At 45.4% G+C, this 19268-nt stretch overlaps 1 protein-coding gene across 4 annotated transcripts in view; it reads right to left on the bottom strand.

Annotated features, from left to right (window-relative positions):
* SLC13A4 (solute carrier family 13 member 4) overlaps window positions 1–19268 on the bottom strand; it is a 47260-nt gene continuing 27992 nt past the window's right edge. For 2 of the 4 annotated variants that reach the window (XM_017887739.1, XM_017887737.1), the window contains exons 8-16: window positions 17146–17330; window positions 13768–13887; window positions 12548–12649; window positions 10744–10845; window positions 9958–10055; window positions 9619–9743; window positions 4267–4428; window positions 2869–3006; window positions 1–455 (exon numbers count right to left, since the gene is read on the bottom strand). In XM_017887739.1, the coding sequence (XP_017743228.1) occupies window positions 318–455; window positions 2869–3006; window positions 4267–4428; window positions 9619–9743; window positions 9958–10055; window positions 10744–10845; window positions 12548–12649; window positions 13768–13887; window positions 17146–17330 (1170 nt within the window). In that variant the 3' untranslated portion in view covers window positions 1–317. Of the gene's footprint in view, window positions 456–2864; window positions 3007–4266; window positions 4429–9618; window positions 9744–9957; window positions 10056–10743; window positions 10846–12547; window positions 12650–13767; window positions 13888–17145; window positions 17331–19268 lie in introns of those variants that run through there. The other 2 variants (XM_017887740.1, XM_017887741.1) reach the window with 2 other exon arrangements.

Genomic DNA, 19268 nt, shown 5'->3' on the forward strand with positions numbered 1-19268 from the left:
TTTTCTTTGTCTTCTTTTTTTAACTTAATTTTTATTTTATTTTTCTGTGAGCCTATGGCTTGTATTGAAACTTTAGGTTTTCTTGAGCTGTGGTGCTGAGGGCGAGAAGAAGACACTAACAGCTAAGCATGTGTTTGTGGTTGTTGGAGGATTCCTGCAGTTCACTTGAGGTGGTGGAATCTTCTGTTGGAGGGATGCCCTCCGGCGTGGGTCTGGGGTTGTGTGCTCCTGGTGGTCCCAGTGGTTTTCTTTGCCTGTGGTCCAGATTCTGCTGGGTACTGGCAGCTCCTGTGGTTGGGCCAGTTTGTGTACTTGCATTAGGCTTGATCAGTGATGTTGCTGACCCTCGCCCATAGTGGGTAAGTGTCCAGGTGGAAGAGGCTAACTCCCCAGGTGTTGATGGCTACCATTACTATCACCAATCCAATAACGTTGACTCCCAGGCCAGCTTTCACCTACAGGACACAAACCAGCACACCCTAGTCACTCTGACCAGCAGCAGCACAGATCCCCAAGTCCCCCTTCTGTTCCCGCAGCCTATGCCTTGTGGCCCAGATTAGTTCCCAGTGCTGTCTGGGGTGCTCTGGCATTGCCTTGTAGGGTGCACAGGACTGTGGTAGGGCGGGAAGGGGACAATTAGAGTCATGTCCACTTCATGCTTACAGCACTCTCACTAGGTTTCAAGTGGAAGCCTAGAAGGTATGTTAGTTACTTGGAACACCCACTCAATGGAATGTGAAGAGGTATTTCTGCAGCTCACTCTTAGGGAAATGTGCTAAACAAAACTAGCCAGATCTCTGTAAAGCAGAAACTTCTCAGAGCCCCTATGCGCTAATACAGGGAACTTGTAGCAGGGGCTATATTACATGAAGCCTTTGCTACTGTTACGTTTTTTTAAGGAACAGCTTGTGGAAATAGTGTACCTTGAGTTCACCTGGGGAAACAGTTCAGCTGCCTCTGCTCAGCTCTTCCTCAGGAAGGAGACACAGGTGTGCTAGCTGGAGTGGGGCCTTTGCTTCTTTCCTCTGAGGGAATTACACCTCAGTGACTGACCCTTTTCACTTCTGCCTTGACATTGACACTCACAGGCTGAAGTGGGGGGATGTGAGGGATGATGGGCTGGCAGAGCCAGATGGAAAAATGTGTCCTGTAAGGATAGCTGGCACCCTTCCAGTGAGTAACCAGGCATACAGCATGTAGCCAAAACAAGTCACTAGCTGGCATTAAGTTGGGAAAATTGCAAGGGGAAAATGGATACTGAGAAATTGTTTCAAGCAAATGGCTAGACATGTCCTCTCTCTCCTGCTGTCTGGTTGGGACCCCCTGGGCATTTTGGCATGGAGGACAGCCCATTGTTTCCGCACAGGTGAAAGGGCAGGTTCTAGCAGGGCTAAATTAAGGAGTGTTAGAGTTGAAAGGGACCCCATGGAGCATCCAGCTGGAACCTCATCATTTAGCAGATGAGGAAACTGAAGTCAAGGTAGTGCCCAAGCTGGGGATAGAACCATTCCCAGACTGGCTCACTTCTTGTCACCTGGTACCTTTGAAAATTACTGCCTCTAATCATTTGATTCCAGTGTAGAAAGCCAGAGGTCAGTGGTGGGGACACACAGCAGAAGAAGCGGGAGACAGGAGAGCTGGAGTAGAGCTCAGTGTGAGCGGACTGAGGGTTACTCAGTAAGATGGGAGGGGAGAGGGATGGCTGGGACACCCCATTCCAGGAAGTATCACGGATGACTTAGATGAGCAGTTTGAATAGTCAAAAGGACCTGAATAGGCTGGGTGTGGTGGCTCACACCTGTAATCCCAGCACTTTGGGAGGCCAAGGCAGGCGGATCACCTGAAGCCAGGAGTTCAAGACTGCCTGACCAACATGGTGAAACCCCATCTCTACTAAAAATACAAAACTTAGCTGGGCGTGGTGGCACACACCTGTAGTCCAAGTTACTCTGGAGGCTGAGGCATGAGAATCACTTGAACCCAGGAGGCAGAGGTTGCAGTGAGCCAACATTGTGCCACTGCATTCCAGCCTGGGTGACAGAGTGAGATTCTGTCCCCCCCCCCAAAAAAAAGGGAAAAAAAAGGACCTGAATATCTGCCACCAGCCTGAAACTTTTTCTTTCCTCTGTTGCTTTACAGGGCTGCAAGAACACGTTTGGCTCCCATGGAAAAAAAAAATTGTGAGACCATCAGTAATTTGTATCAGTGTTTTCCATCCTCTCCTCTACCCCCTCAGCCCTGGATATTAAGTAGAGCAGCATAGTGTACATAGTATAGTGTATAGGTAGAGGAGTAGAAGGTAGATAGACCCAATACTAAAGTCAGCAGCAAAATATCTCAAAGCCATCTTTTGTGAGCCCAGCTGAAAATGAAAATGAATGATGGATGCTTCATTTTCCATTGTTGCTTCAGGGGTTTCTTGCCTGGGGTGTGAGTTGAGCAGAAGAATCCTGTTTTCTCAAAATACCTTTCACCCTACGTTCATACACTTTCTCATTCTCATCTTCTGTGAATAAACCAGTAGCTTTCTCAATGAATGTCTCCACTGGCCTAATGAAGAAACGAAGGCAAAACTTTGCGCAGGCTCATGTCTTCTGGAACTGGGCAACAGCCTGTGTGTTCCAGCTTTCTCTACCTAGGTACCCACTTCTTTCCAGGGAAGGGCTGGGGAGAGCACATTCTTGCTATCCTTGGTGCTTATAGACCAACCAAAAACCTCTTTATAAGTGCTGTTCTTGCTACCACACTGGGTTAGTGTTGACAGGCCAGGGACACTGCTACAAAATAAGCTTTGAAAGAAGGCTGCAGAGCTGGTCATGCCTGTCCTCATGGTAGCTGGCCCTGGCAGGGAGAGGCACCCCAACTCACCATATCTTTGATCTGGCAGTGCCCATAGCTGAAGACGATGGCATTAGGGGGATTGCCCACAGGCAGCATCACTGCAAAGGAGATGCACATGGTGACTGGGATCAGGGTGTAGAGGGGGTTAATGTGCAGCGTTTCAGACTAGAAGAGAGAATTCACAGAAACATTTCACGAGATTAGGCTTGCATTTCCTGTGCTTAACGTAATGAGCATGCTTTAATGATGACTTGGTGCTGGCTAACCTTAGCAGGACACTATGTGGAGGGGTAGTTAGGTCCCTGCCCTCGGGGGCATGCAGTGCCCTTGGCAGCCTGAATAGGCTGATGCTGCTCACTTGCTCCACATGGAAATATGGCTTTGAGTTACTCCCTAGAAGGGATGTTTGATTTTTTTGGTGTTATTCTAAGGAAGTGGTTCCTAAACTTTATTCTTTAGCTAAGACTTCCTTTCCTTAAACCCAAATCTTATGAATAAGTTGCTTTGATTGAAGTGGGTATCCCTCAGTCTTAGGGTACAGAACTAAGGTGGTTTTTTTTTTCCTAGGGAAGATAATTGTTTTATATGGGATTTGAATCCATGGTCCTGCTCTCAATGTTGCCAAGTTTTAACTGCACTCTCTTGCTCACACAAGCAAGATGACGGAAGGGAGAAGTTGGGGTCATCTGAGCAATGAGCAGAGAGTGTGGGGCTGGGGTTAGAAAGAGCAGTAGGAGACTATGTTGCTGGGGTGGGGAGGGGCCTTCATCTCCTGGATTCTGCCTCCCAGAATGGGACAGATGAAGCATTGGGTCAGATGCATCACCTTTCAGGCTGCTTGGCCAGGCTAAGATCTGGCCATTGCTCCCCTCCCCTATTCCATTCACAACAAACTGGTCTGAGGCTGTGGAGCAAAGCTGACCTTGCTCCCAATCCTCAGAACTTCCCAGAGGACAGTGAATCTCAGTGGAGGCTGTGATGATTGTCTGAGTTGTGATCTCAGTCTTTGCAGCTGTGTTTTACCTACATTTTCTGTGGCTACCTCTTTGGCCCTCTCAGGTTTTATCTCAGGAGAGAAAGGTTGATGATGATTGCGGGGAATTGAAATGATAGGGTTTGAAGATTATTTTGTATGTTCTTTGGTTTCTACTCAGGGCTGCCCCTAAATGAATCCTACTCTTTTGGACAAGGATTTCTAGAACTCTTGCTGTGATTTATTAGTTTTATTATTTATTATCCTTTTATTTGCTAGTTGCTATTTGAAAAACTTCATTTTTCAAAATAGGAATTGAACACCAATCAGTGAAGGCTGTGGGCAGTAACCAGAGGAGAGGGTACAGCCACAGAAGCTGCCCTGAGCTAGGCCTGCCACTCCAGGCCCCTGGGACAGCCTGTTTGGACATCTGGGAGCCCCGCGCTACTCACCAGGCTGCACAGGATGGGCAGGAAGATGGTGATGGTTGCTGGGTTGCTCACAAACTCAGTGACAATGGACACAAGGATGCATGCCAGCAGGGTGACAGCCCATGGCGGGAGGCTGCTCAGGGACAACATCTGGTTCCCTATCCATGTAGAGAGGCCAGAGCTCTGTAGGAAGAGGTGTTACAGTAAGAAGAAAGGAGGAGAAACACATCCCAGCTAGAGTTCTTAGAATTCAGAAGGTCAGGGATGTTGGAAGGCTGGACCACCAGGGATCCTCTGATCTTTAGTTTGAATGAAGCCAGAGGTGTTCATGATTTTTATGATTTGATCATTTTGTAGCTCAGAAAATTGGTTTTATGATTGTACAACATTTGGTCTTTCGGTTTCATCATGGGGCATGAAGAGCCACCTACCTAATTGCCATGATCCTTCTTAGGACTTTGCCATGACAACTTGTCAGAGGTTGGAGATCTTTGCTCCTCAACTTCAATCTCATTACCCTTTCTCTAGCCTCTGACATCCTTACCCTGTGCATTGATTTGACAATGCCCTTCACAGAGGGCCAAATATAGCCCTTTATTCAGCTTTTGAAATCAGTTTATTTTGTTACCTAAAAAAGGGAAAAATGTATCAACATCTGTAGATAGTAGCCTTTCCTGTCTTTTTAGGGAGACGAACAGGCAGGGCTGAGCACTGGAGGTTTTACAGGAGTAATAAAGTAGAGAGGGATAAAAGTATATTTCCATTTAGTGGAGAAGGTGCCTCCTAAGTGCCATGGAGGCTGGTCATTCAGCCCCAACCTGTTTTAGGTTCAAATCCCATCGTGGCTGACATTAGTTCTACTATCAGGACTTTTTTTTTTTTTTTAATTAAGATGAGAGTCTTGCTCTATTGCCCAGGGTCCAGGATGAGTGCAGCAGCATGATCACAGCTCACTGCAGTCTCAACCTCCCGGGTTCAAGCAATCCTCCCACCTCAGCCTTCCAAGTAGCTGGGACCACAGGCACATGCCAGCACGCCCTGCTCTTCTTATTTGTGGAGACAGAGTCTTTCCATGTTGCCCAGGCCTGTCTCAAACTCCTGAGCTCAAGCGATTCTCCCACATTGGTCTCCCAAAATGCTGGGATTATAGGCGTGAGCCACCTTACCTGGCCTGCCAGTGCTTTTTGAAGACACAGATATGAAGGCATATTGACCATCCTAAATTTATTCCACTAGCAACAGTTACACACATCCACTTAAATAAATGAACATTCTGCCTGGGTGAGGTAGCTCACACCTATAATCTCAGCACTTTGGGAGGCTGAGGAAGGTGGATCACTTGAGGTCAGGAGTTTGAGACCAGCCTGGCAAACATGGTGAAACACTGTCTCTACTAAAAATACAAAAATTAGCCAGGCGTGGTGGCAGGTGCCTGTAATCCCAGCTACTCAGGAGGCTTGCTTGAACCCGGGAGGCAGAGGTTGCAGTGAGCCGAGATTGTGCCATTGCACTCCAGCCTGGGTGACAGAGTGAGATTCTGTCTCAAAAAAATAATAAATAAATAAATAAATACATATTCCCACTTGTAATGATTCATTTGGGTGGAAGATGTTCACCTGCAAATAGGGAGAGCTATTTCCGTTTCCTACAAAATGAAAGGTATCACTGAGTATTGTATTAAAAATTCCAGGTTGCCATATGCATCCTGCCTCCCTTCCTCTCTCTCTTCTATGTTGACAGGCTCTGCCTTTTCCCATGGTACTGTAGAAACTGCAAATATAATGACGATATGGAGAGCAGGGGCAGAAAGCAAGGTGAGACATTTATGAGTCCTCAAGCGCTTAAGTCCTGCTACACGTTTTACTATTAAAGACCTCCTTCCCTACACTGTCAGCATGTTACTTTTTCTCCTCTCTTCCAAATTCATCAAAAGCTCATTTCATCTCTGTAGTACCCTGGCTACCTCCTGGCGAGCTCATAGACAACTGACAACCAAAGGCCTTCAGAATTCTCTCTGTTGTAGCCACTTCACCTTGTAGAACTTTTCTTCCTTTTCTTCCTCTCAACTGACTGAGAGCTTACAAACCTAGTCTGTGCAGACTGCATCAATTAATGCTTGTTTCAGAGCCCCAAGGCCTCCAGGAACTCTTTAATTGTTCCCTCTGGTAACACATTAAACCTCACTCATTGGACAGAGGCAGGGGAGGAAGAGCAGTTAGTTGAGTGGAAATGATACATTATATAAAGAAATAGAGTTTTACATAACATGTTATCCAAATAGTACTGGTAAGTAAAGTGAAATAATTTTTTTTTTTCTTTTTGAGACAGAGTTGCGTGCTGTCGCCCAAGCTGGAGTGCAGTGGCAGCATCTCAATCAGCTCACTGCAACCTCCGCCTCCTGGGTTCAAACAATTCTCATGCCTCAGCCTCTCAGGCAGCTGGGATTACAGGCGTGCACCACCATCCCTGGCTAAATTTTATTTTATTTTTTGAGAGGAAGTCTCACTCTGTCGTCTGGGCGGGAGTGCAGTGGTGCAATCTCAGCTCACCGTAACCTCTGCCTCCCGGGTTCAAACGATTCTCCTTCCTCAGCCTCCCAAGTAGCTGGGGTTACAAGTGTCTGCCATCATGCCTGGCTAATTTTTGTATTTTTAGTAGAGACAGCGTTTCACCATGTTGGCCAGGCTGGCCTCAAACTCCTGGCCTTAAGTGATCCTCCTGCCTCAGCCTCCTTAAGTGCTGGGATTACAGGCGTGAGCCACCATGCCCGGCCTAGTAAAGTGAAATCATTTAGTGGCAATCATTTTTTCAGCAGAACGATTTTATACTATAATTTGAAATAAATTAGACTTCAAAGTTAGGAAAAAACACAATCAAAGGAAGTCTCAATTTTTTAAACTCTTGTTATGAAAACATTTTACAATGGATTTTCTTCGCTAATGTCAAAACTGAAATTATTTCAAACTCAGTAGGAATGACATATATGCTACCCAAATCATTACTAAAATTAGTAGAGGCAGTAGGCTTTACAGAAATAGCTATACTATCTCTAATATGTGCACAATTTTTTTTTTGGTGGCAGGGGATAGGGTCTCCCTCTCTCTCCCAGGCTGGAGTCCAGTGGTGGGATCTTGGGTCACTGCAGCTTTGAACTCCTGGGCTCAAGTGATCCTCTCACCTCAACCTCCTGAGTAGCTGGGACTACAGGTGCACACCACTACACTGGGCTAATTTTTGTTTTTGTAGAGATAGGGTCTTACTATGTTGCCCAGGCTAGTCTCAAACTCCTGGACACAAGCAGTCCTCCCGCCATGGCCTCCCAAAGTGCTGGGATTATAGACGTGAGCCACTGTGCCCAGCCCAATTTTGGTTAAAAAAAAGTGAAACATTGCCAGGCCAATCTTGTCAAAGGCCAAAACTAACAACTGAAATTAAATAAAGATAAACATAAATATCCCGAACTTGGAATGAGAACTATTGATAGCATATATATAGGATGGGTTGAAAGTCTAGTAATGATTAACAGTTAAAAGAATGAAGCGTTCTAATTGACTGCAGTTGTAATATAATTGTTGACGAGTGCCAAGGATGCTTTATAAAAGCTGCCATAAAAATGCAGGGTGCTGCTTGAATCAGAGGTGAGAAACGGGGCTTGGGTAATATAACTACTCTGCTTGGCAGTAGACTGGCCACCCCGTGGACCATGTTTGAATAAGGCCAAGTGTAGTGAGTCCTGAGGAGAGAGACGCAGGTGGTATGGGTCACTACTTCTTGATTTGTTCATGTTAATAATTATTAGCTAGGAGAGGGTCCCAGAGAACAGAACTAGAGCCAACAGTGGACAGACAACATGCAGAAGACCTGAGCTGAAAATAAGGAACAACTATTCTTTGTTCCCTGCACAGGGAGTACCTTGTCACTGGAAGTGTCTGAGCCAGAGGTGCCATGGAGGGAAATCTCACCACAGGCAGGAGATAGGACTCATTGTTTTCTAAGGTTCTCCTTAGTGTAATATTCTGTGACCTTCTTATTAATAATGCAAAGAGTATTTTGGGCCATCAAAAGTGAATCAAGCCAGGCGCAGTGGCTCGTGCCTGTAATCCCAGTACTTTGGGAGGCCAAGGTGGGCAGATCACTTGAGGCCAGGAGTTCGAGACCAGCCTCACCAACATAGTGAAACTCTGTCTCTACTAAAGTACAAAAATTAAGCTGGGTGTGGTGGCGTGTGCTTGTGATCCCAGCTACTCGGGAGGCTGAGGCATGAGAATTGCTTGAACCTGGGAGGCAGGGGTTGCAGTGAGCTGAGATGGCGCCATTGCACTCCAGCCTAGGTGACAGATCAAGACTCTGTCTCAAAAAAAAAAAAAAAAAAAAAAAGGGAACCAAGTTTAGCATGGGATAATGCATGTAGACAAGCTGGAGGGAGAAACAGTCTGAACCTTAACCTAATTCATTCTTAGGACTCTCTTCTATTTTAGGGAGGGCTAACACTTTAGGAAATTCAACCATCCCCTCACATCCCCATCCCACTTAAAAGATCTCATCCAAACTCCTCCCAATTAGAAAATTAAGAAGTATTTACATCAGCTTTAGCCTAGATTTTCCAAAGGGGCTCAGTCTATGTATTGTGGACAGACAGTTCACCATGTGTCACTTGGAATATCTCTGGTCCCTTACAGAGTTCTCCTATTACCACTCCTATTACCTATGTCCATCTCCTGTTACCATCTCCTATTGCCACTGTCAAATCCCAGAAGGAGATGGCTACAAACTCCAATAAACCTTTTACTTGTAGCAGCATGGGCCCCATAGATGAAGTATCAATGCCCATGTATCATGATTGTGTGGCACAGCTGATCTGTTCCTCTGTTCCCAGTAGTGCTAACTGAGAAGCTTAGGGCAGGAGGGGACATCCATGCTGCTCTATTGCTTCCCTTCCCAGGGACTCGGTGAACATTTACTTCTCAGCTCCATTGAGTCTTTCCTCCTATGCCCATAATGATTCATTAGGTAAAGACGCTGGAAAAGTATTTCACCCATAAGAACAGAATTCAAGCCAGGTGCAGTGGCTCACGCCTGTAATCCCAGCACTTTGGGAGGCTGAGGCGGGTAGATCACTTGAGGTCAGGAATTCGAGACCAGCCTGGCCAACATGGTGAAACCCTGTCTCTACTAAAAATACAAAAATTAGCCGGCATCATGGTGCACACCTGTAGTCCTAGCTACTTGGGAGGCTGAGGCAGGAGAATCACTTGAACCCAGAAGGCAGAGGTTGCAGTGAGCTGAGATCATGCCACTGCATTCCAGCCTGGGCGACAGAGCAAGACTGTCTCAAAAAAAAAAAGAAAAAAAAGATCAGAATTCAAGAATTACCTTGCTACCAGAAGCCAGAGCATAGCCTCCCCCCACCAGAATGACAATCTCCCAGGGCATGGTCTTCTGGAAGTCCTTCCAAGTGATGATGGGTTCGGTCCCCAGTGAGTGCTCCCGGTTCTCTCCTGGATTAGAGAGAGATGTAAAGCCAGATAAACCCTAATAGGCGTGATTTGTGGAAATAAGAGCCTAATTGGTGAAGTGGATGATTTGGGATACTGCTATTTCGGGGGGTGGGAATCTGAAGGACCTTGGTAAATCTCTTTGGGAGTATTAGTCTGATTTGGGGATTCTTCAGCTAGAGCCACCCCCAGTTTCTTCCCTTGATCCTTCTCTCACCATCATTCTTTTTCCCAAAGCAGGGTTTCTTCGCTGGAATAAGGAAGAGGAGGAAGCCAAGGAAGACAGAGACTGTGGCATCAGTGCGGTAGCCTTTCCTAGTAAAGAGACAAGCATAGCTGAGGAGAAAGGTCAGGAATTTTCAGGAGTAACATGATGTTTCGGGGCAGTCTGTGCAAACACAGTGCCTCTTTTTAGGACTTAGTCTAGAGGTGAAATTAACCTTAGTTCTTGCCAGTTGCTGCCATGCTATCCACAGTGGATTTAATGGGCAGTGGTGAATGTCTGGAGGCAGGGCCTGGCTAGAGTAGATGTCTTGGTGTGAATTTGTGAGCCCGTTAATTGGGGCAAGTCCTAGAAGGAGTGATCAGGAGTGAAGATGGTTAGATGAGAATAGAAGAGGATGAGACCTCTTTCCTATGAAGGCCACACCTCCATGTGCCTCCCTTCTCAAGTGAGAAGTTGGTCTCTTTTCTTTACAGTTGGTACTTTATAGATGTTTTCTCCTTTAACTCTCATAACCACCTATGAGGTAACCAAGCTTCCAGGAGCTTATGTAATGAGACTACGTGCAGCACTGGATCCCAGCCCCAGACCGGGACTCCAAAGGGTGTTTTTCCTTCCTGATTTCACACTGCAGCCTCCCTAAAAAGAGTGGATTCCCCAGGGAATGAAATCTTCCTGGCTTCATATCTTCCCCTGAGAGTCTATGAAGGATGCCAGTAGTTTTTGCCTGAAGAATTGGGGTGAGGGAGTTGTTCTTAAGGAGGAAATTGTATCACTTACTTTTCAAAGAAAGAATCCCAGCCAGGGACAAAGCCAGGCTCCCGGGTAAACCACAGTACGGTCATCAGGATGAAGAAAAATCCAGTCACCATTTCAGGGTAGCTATAAAATAAAACAGAAAGACCCACTCAGGAACTGAGAAATTTCTCCTAGCATTTTCACTTTGCTTCTGGAAGCTTCTGTATTTAGAGTTTCAATACCCTAGACATAAAGTACCCTCACTGCCTAACCACTATGAATGGCTGACAGTGAGATGAGGAGAAGACCGAGTGCCCCCAGAAAGCATGACATTAACCATGTTCCCTGGAGAAACTTCTGTGGAAAGGGCAAGAGAACACAGCACTGTACATTTATAAAATACTTTCAAATACAGCCTACAAGGAGAGTGCAGTGAAACAGGCACCCCCAAACACTGTGCTGGTGGGAAGAGGAATTGCTACAACCTTTTTGAGGCCATTTGATGATATACATCAGAAGTCTTAAAGTTGGTCATTCCCTGGCCGGGTGTGGTGGCTCACACCTGTAATCCCAGCACTTTGGGAAGCCGAGGCGGGCAGATCACGAGGTCAGGAGATGGAGACCGTCCTGGCTAACACAGTGAAACCCCTTCTCTACTAAAAATGCAAAAAATAGCCGGGCATGGTTGTGGGCGCCTGTAGTCCCAGTTACTTGGGAGGCTGAGGCAGGAGAATCACTTGAACCCCAGAGGCGAAGATTGCAGTGAGCCAAGATTGTGCCACTGCACTCTAGCCTGGGCGACAGAGCGAGACTCTAGCTCAAAAAAAAAAAAAAAAAGTTGGTCATTCCCATCATCTAACCAGAAGTGCATACTGAGACATTCATTACCTATTAAAAAATGGAAGCATCCTGTATATCCAATGATATTTCATACACTGAATACATTTTGATACAACTCGATGTCAAAATGAGATGCATCCAGTGATAATCCTGTTTCCACAGCAGAGTTAAGGACGTGGAACATATTGTACACCGTTGAGTTGAGTATAGTGTTGAGTTGAGAAAGGCAAGGTATACAACGGTTTTGGTGTGGACTGAATTTTACCAAAAATACATAGAGTTTTGCACAAAAAAGCATGGAAAGAAGTGTTAACATTTGTTAACATGGGGTGCTAAGAATTCAGTCAATTTTAATTTTTTTCTTATACTGGCTTGTATTTTTGAAATGTTCTATGATGAACTTTTATAACTTAAAGCTTTAAGACAGTGTCTACCTGGATTGTTTTATGCAAAGTTGTATGTGCCAATTGCCATAAAAGGAGAAATAGCACTAAATAGGAAGCTGGGTCCTTGTGGAGAAGCTGATAGAAGTGGCTGAGAGTTGGTTAGTGATTTCTTGGACCCTCTGTCTCCAAGTCTGTCTTTGATACTGCTTTCTGCCCTAAATATAGCACAGAGTCTCCCATCTCTGGGAGTGATAACTGGACCACTGTGGTGGCGTGTCTGAGCAATGAGAGGAGGCCTGGCTTTGGAAGGAATTCACATTTTCCAAGAGGGTGACTGTGCTGTTTTTCCCTTCTTCTGCCTCCGTCTGCCCCATGGTCAGTACTCCACCCCATGCCACGGCTATACCTTGGTCTCCAAATAGAGCAAAGGGAAAGGGTGGCCACCTGAAATCTGGGCCAGCTTGGCTTTGGCATTAAATAGCATCTTCTAAATGCCTGATTCAGAGTTGTGGAAAATTCTCCCAGTGTCAGGGACTGTCAAGAACAAGGCTACTCCTGTGCTCACTTTACCTGCTGTGTTTCTGCTGGAGGAGGAGAGAAGAGGAATGGCTGATTTTTACCTAATGTCTCCCAGCTTTTCATATTCTTCTTGGATCCTCTTCTCTGACAACTGTTCCCTTTTGGTCTTCTTCTTCTTGCTTAGAGAACAGGTCTCTTTAAAACTGAGAGGGGAGAATGAGCAAATGATTAAAGAAAACATACTCCTGAGGCCCAGAGATCAAATATTAGGTAAATACTAAATCGCTCGCCTGCTGCAGTCACTTTTCTCCTCTTTCACGTGCTCTATCCCTCTATCCCCCACCTATTCATACGGCTTTTATCTGCCACATTATCCAGACCCTCATCAACCTTGTCCCCTAGACTATTGGGGATATCCATCTGGGTCTGTCTCTGGTATATTGGTGTGAAGTGATGTCTCAAGGACTCGTGCAAGTGTATTCGCGCAGGGTCGTTTCTACCTGCTTGTCTTTTATATAAGTAAAATAATTAGTGTAATGTGGTATATGTGTCTAGGTGTATAAACTACAACTTTTACTCCACTATGTGTCTGGATGTATAACTAACATTTTTGCTTCAGAGAAGCTTTGTCTCTAGCCAAACAAACACACAAACATCTGCATATATGGAACACACTGTTAGTTTTATATTGGCAATACTGGAGTTAAGAAGTATATAGACATCATTGGTTTGACAACAGTCTGAGTAAAAAGAAAAGTCAGAGAACATTTCTTGACCAATGGGAGCATACGGACTAATAGCAAAACATTATATTATCTTCCCTTATGTGTTTGAAACTGATCAAATTTGGAGTAGACTGACTTGTTATTTTGAGGCATATGAGCATATTTTATTCAGGCTACTAAGTATAAATCACCCATGCCTATAAAGTTAAACCTAATGCAAATTCTACTTAGAGTCATATTTTTTATTTCTTATTTCTTGGAGTAATTGGAAGTACTCTATATGCTTTGAGAGCAATAAAATGACATTAAATACTCTTCACGTTAGACTTTGTATAAACTGGACAGGCTCTCTAACTATTTAGTTGGAATTAAGAACATTTCATGTAGAGCTGAGAGTGAAGTACAGAGTTCACAAATGTTTAGAATGTCTGGAAGAGACAGCGCCTGACTCTCAGTCTAGACCACTGCATTCTCCTTGGGCATCCTCTGTGGTTACCTGGCAGTCCCCCTTGCACAGAGCCATCCAGGGCCCATGCCATGGCCTTTGGATCAACAGGGGGGCCTCAGTGCTTTGCTGAAAGGGCCCTGGGACTCACTTGCAGCCTAGGAACAGCCAGTGCATCCAGAACCAGCTGACCACCAGCATGATGAGGGATATGGGGAAGCTGAAGAGGAACCAGGTGCCAAAGTTCACCACCTCTGCGGCTGGATACTGGCTGGAGGGTAAAGAACCAGGTCAGCAATTAGAAAAGGGAGGGTTTCCATATAGTATTTTGGGGTAGTATGCCAAATGCTCCCTAAAACATAGAGATAATGATAACGATATGGTAAAACATTGTCTACAGACTCATTTAGTTGACAGTTGCAATTGTACAGAGCCCAGACAAGTATCATGAAACTAGCTAAAAAAAGTAATCAAAACAACTAAAATTCTTATCATTAAAGTGTATTTACTTTGCACTCAAGAGAATGACTCAGGACGTATTTGCCCTTAAAGATTCTGCTAAGTTTATTCATCTGGTTTGCAAGACAACAGAAAACGGAGCAGCTTGGTATATTTTGTTTCTAAAATCACCAGGAATGTAAGTTTTGACTGGGGGACACAGTTCTGGAGAATTTGAAGCTCTAGGGCTTAATGAAGTTTTTAGATATTACAGTGCCCACAAGAGAACCAGGACTTGCAATCTCCAAATCTTTATTAAACATCCACTGGTCTCAGGGTAGAGGGGATTTGTATAGCAAAGTGCTCATTCATCAGCCGGCAGAGCTGTGGCTCCCCAGCCCAAGTGTTGTGTCCTGTGGAGCCTGGATGGACCAGGCTGTGAGCCATGGCTTTTGCCTAGACAAGGCTCAGGCCTAAATGACCTATGCTGTGTTTTCCTTGGGTCTCTGTTTTTGGGGCTGGGTGTAAAAGTCCTCTAGGTGTGAGACATCCCTCTATCAGTGATCCCTTCTCCCAGATCTTTAACTTTGCTCTCATCTGGATCATCCCTACCAGCATTTAAATGTCTCCCATCTTGAAAACTCCTTCTTGACCCTACTTTCCTTTCCTTTCCTTTTTTTTTTTTTTAATTATTTTTTTTTTGAGACAGAGTCTTGCTCTGTCACTCAGGCTGGAGTGCAGTGGTATGATCTCAGCTCACTGCAACTTCTGCCTTCTGGGTTCAAGTGATTCTCCTGCCTCAGCCTCCCAAGTAGCTGGGATTACAGGAGCACACCACCACGCCCAGCTGATTTCTTTATTTTTAGTAGAGATGGGGTTTTGCCATGTTGGCCAGGCTGGTTTTGAACTCCTGACCTCAGGTGATCTGCCTGCCTTGGCCTCCCACAATGTTGGGATTACGGGCATGAGCCACAGTGCCCGTCCTCTACTTTACTTTTATTATCATCCCACATCTCTCCTTCCCTTCACAGTCAGTTTTCTATTTTCTCACTCACCAGAATCCTCAACTCACCAGAATCTGGCTTCTCCCACCACTTGACCAAGGTCCTCTTGCCTACATCACCAGTAACCTCCACGTCACCAAATCTAATGGATACCTTTTCATCCTTACTTTGCATCATCATTCATTGACATTAAATATTGTAGGCACTTCCTTTTTCTTGAAATACTTTCCTCCCTTGGGTAGAGTGGCACCAGATTTCTCTTTCCTCTCTGCTGTCTGATACTGTTTCCTTCTGTCCGTTAAATATGTGAGCTTAATATTTATGTCCTCTGTTCTCCTTACTCTGTATATTCTAGGTAATTTCCTCCACTCCTGTAGCTTCCCTTACCAGGAGGCAAAATGAATATGTGGCCCCTTTACCCAAAGGTTATTATGAATATCCAGGCAGGGACAGCAGAACATTAAACCAAGCGTGACGCCTATCTGGGCATGGTGGCCCGTGTGCCTGTACAGGTGGCATGCCCATGGCCCCAGCCCTGCAGGCCACTCACTTCAAATCTTTGCCTTCAGCCTAAACATTAATATTTCCCTTGAGATTCACACGTCTGTTTTCACCTGGACATCTCGCCTCTATGCCACTTTTTCCAAGACCCCATTCCTCCTCTTTCCCCTCTATTCCTTCACCTGCTGAGGGCAGGAGCCTGAGAGGCAGACACAGCCTTTCCCTGTCTCAGGCCCTGTCTAACCTTCCTGAGACCTAGCAAGTGACCTCTGAGTTTCCCTTAAACCTGACTGTTCCTCCTCCCCACTGCGCTGTCAGCCAAGCCACCGGCTGCCCTGGACAACTTTGCAGCAGTGTCCTGAATTGCCTTCCTGCTGTCTGCTTTCTCCTTTCCAATCTGTTTACCTTTTTTTTTTTTTGTCTTTTTCATCCAGAATGAGTTTTCAAAACTATAAATCTGACCACCTCACTAACTGCTTAAAATTCTTTAAAAGCATCTCAAAGCCTTTCAGATGTGGTCCAAGTTCCTCAGTGGGTCTTGCCAAGCCCTGGAGATCTGCCCGTCCAGCTCCCTGGCCTCCTCTTACCCTCTGTCGTTTTCTTTTATGTGCTCTGCTGTCTTGCCTCGGAGCCTTCCTACGCACTGTTTTCTTTGTCTGGATAATCTCCCTTCATCTAGTTTACTCCCGTCCTTCAGGTTTCCACATGGTCGCCTCTTCAGGGAGGCATTTCCTCCCTGCAGATGGGCGAGCTCCCTGAGCAGGGCTCTCCCTGCAGAGTCTTAGACTTCTCCAGTCTCACTTAGCTATAATGACTTGATTTTCCCCTTTTTTTCCTTTTTAAAATTTTTATTTATTTATCTATCTATCTATTTATTTTTTGAGATGGAGTCTCGCTCTGTCACCCAGGCTGGAGTGCAGTGGTGCGATCTCAGCTCACTGCAACCTCTGTCTGCTGGGCTCAAGCGATTCTCCTGCCTCAGCCTCCTAAGTAGCTGGGATTACAGGCGCCTGCCACCATGCCTGGTTAACTTCTGTATTTTTAGTAGAGATGGGGTTTCACCATGTTGGCCAGGCTGGTCTCAACTCCTGACCTCAAGTGATCCGCCCGTCTTGACCTCCCAGAATGCTGGGATTACAGGTGTGAGCTACTGCGCTGGGACTTTTTTTTTTTTTTTTTTTTGAGATGCAGTCTTGCTCTGTTGTCCAGTCTGGAGTGCAGCGGCACGATCTTGGCTCACTACAACCTCTGCCTCCGGGGTTCAAGTGATTCTCCTACCTCAGCCTCCTGAGTAGCTGGGATTACAGGTGTACGCCACCACACCTGGATCATTTTTGTATTTTTAGTAGAGACGGGGTTTCTCCATGTTGGTCAGGCTGGTCTAGAGATCCTGACCTCGTGATTCCCCTGCCTCAGCCTCCCAAAGTGCTAGGATTACAGATATGAGCCACTGTGCTCAGCCTGTTTTTCCCTCTTTCTACAGAAACTCTTCCATTCTCATTTTCTACCATATCTCTAGCACCTAGTCCAGTTCCTGACACACAGTGGTGGTTAGTAAATATTTGTTGACCAAGTGAATCACTTACTTGTTGAAGTGTTCCAGGAAGATAAGGCTGGTGGAGGTGCCGATAATGGTGGTCAGGCCGCCAATGGTAGCAGAGTAGGATATGCTCAGGGAGAGGCACTTGCAGATCATCTGGTCATGGTGGGACCTGTACTTTCTGTTCAGCTTCTGCTTCCTGGGGCTGGGGGTCAGGACTTGTGGCTTTTCCTAACAAAGGAAAATCAGCGAATCTCTCCATCCCAGCTTGGGCTCTCTGGCCGAAGCATGAGAGGTAGGCGGCACCGTGGTACAGCGGAAAGGGTTTGAGCTTGGGTGTCAGAAAGACAAATCACAGTTTCTACCATTTATCAACTTGCGCATGCATCAGAGCTACAGTTTCTTCTCTGTAAAATGGTGGAAACCGTATTTTCTCTGCTGAATTGTTGTGAAGAGTAAATGAAGTAATATATGTAAAGTGCTTAAAACACTTCCCGGCATTTAATGAATGGTAGGCTATTATGATTTTTGTGATTAATGTTATTATTGACAGCATGGCTTTTTATTTGAACTCCAGTAAAACTGGTGTCGCTCCACATTGTATTTGAATAACAAACAGATGTTATTCCTGTAGAGTTAGAATGACAGGATTTGGCCTTCCCCTCGGGCCCTTTCTAATCCTACCAAGACCCATCAAGCTACCTCTGAATCTCTCTCAAGTCTGGCCATTCAAGTCCATCCAGCCCTGATGGAGAAATGACTAAAAAATACCCCTGGATTACATAAAAACCCTAGTCTTCATTGGGAAGAGGGTTGAAGTGTGATTCTTTCCTCCCGCCCTTCCTCACTCTTTTCTCCTTGCCTGACTTTTCCTCTCTCCTTTTTTCTTCCCCCTTGCAGATAAACTTCAGCTTAGTTGTGGTCCTCTCTGGCCCTGCTTGGTCCAGATGATGGCCTTTCAGGGTCAGAGAGGTTGCTGAACTCTGGTCTCAAGTGTTGCCTGAAGAAGCAAGTCCCTTCTGTTCCCTTCACACCTGGCCACCTTCATTGATTCTTCATGAGACTAGGAAAGTCCTGGTGCAATTGTCAGCAAGTCAGGTCATGGAAGAACCAATGGGGAAGTGCCACCTTGCCACATCTCTAAAGCCCTTTCCCACTGCCCCATCTTCCTCGTGGGGCCGAAGTATGGCTGGACCCTTCCAGACCTCTAAAAGATCCATTGATTATCAGAGCTGGAAGAGACCTCAAAGATTCCTTGGTCCAGTGGTTTTCCACAATCCTTTCTTCTAGTGAAATTTTACACAGAATAGTATAAGTGTAGCAATTGGATACATCTTTTTTTTTTTTTTTTTTTTTGAGATAGGGTCTCACTCTGTTGCCCAGGCTAGAGTGCAGTGGTGCCATCATAGTTCACTGCAGCCCTGACCTCCTGGGCTCAAGTGATCCTCCTGCCTCAGCCTCCTGAGTAGCTGGGACTACAGGCATGCACCACCATGCCAGCTAATGTTTTTGCTTTTATTTTTAGTAGAGACGAGGTCTGGCTGTGTTTCCCAGGCTGGTCTTGAATTCCTGAGCTCAAGGGATCCTCCTGCCTTGGCCTCCCAAAGTGCTGAGCCACCGCACCTGGCTGGCATGCATCCAATTTTGTAATTGGAAGTATATGGATGGGTTAATTCCATGTGGTCAAGGAGGCTTGGATTTGAATCAGAATGCTCCCCTACCTAGTTCCTTGGCCTTGGGTTATGATTTCATCTTTGCCTTGTTTGCAAAAATGTAGCTCAAAATCGCTACCTCATTGAGCCAAGACCAGAGAAAAAAATGCTGAGTGCAATGATCGGTACATAATAAGCATTTAATAAATGGCAGTTATTTATGATGATGGACATTAAACAAGTGAGACTGTTTTGATGAACCCAGACATTTGAAATCAAGGGTCATAAGTGACAGTTGGTATTTTATAGAAGCCTTAACATTCATTCATTTGACTTCTGCATTTTATTTCAGAGGAATTGTGCCAGGAAGATCATTATTAGTTCAGAAAATCAGTTGCCTTACAATCTTAGGATACTCAAATAAAATATTTGCAGTGTCCCTGAAGCATTTTTGAAGACTAGTTTGAGGACCTCTGATCTACACCAACCCCCAGCTTTTTTTTTTTTTTTTTTTTTT

The sequence above is a fragment of the Rhinopithecus bieti genome, unplaced genomic scaffold (genome assembly GCF_001698545.2).
Source record: "Rhinopithecus bieti isolate Rb0 unplaced genomic scaffold, ASM169854v2 scaffold_17275, whole genome shotgun sequence".
In the NCBI taxonomy this organism is placed as follows: domain Eukaryota; kingdom Metazoa; phylum Chordata; class Mammalia; order Primates; family Cercopithecidae; genus Rhinopithecus; species Rhinopithecus bieti.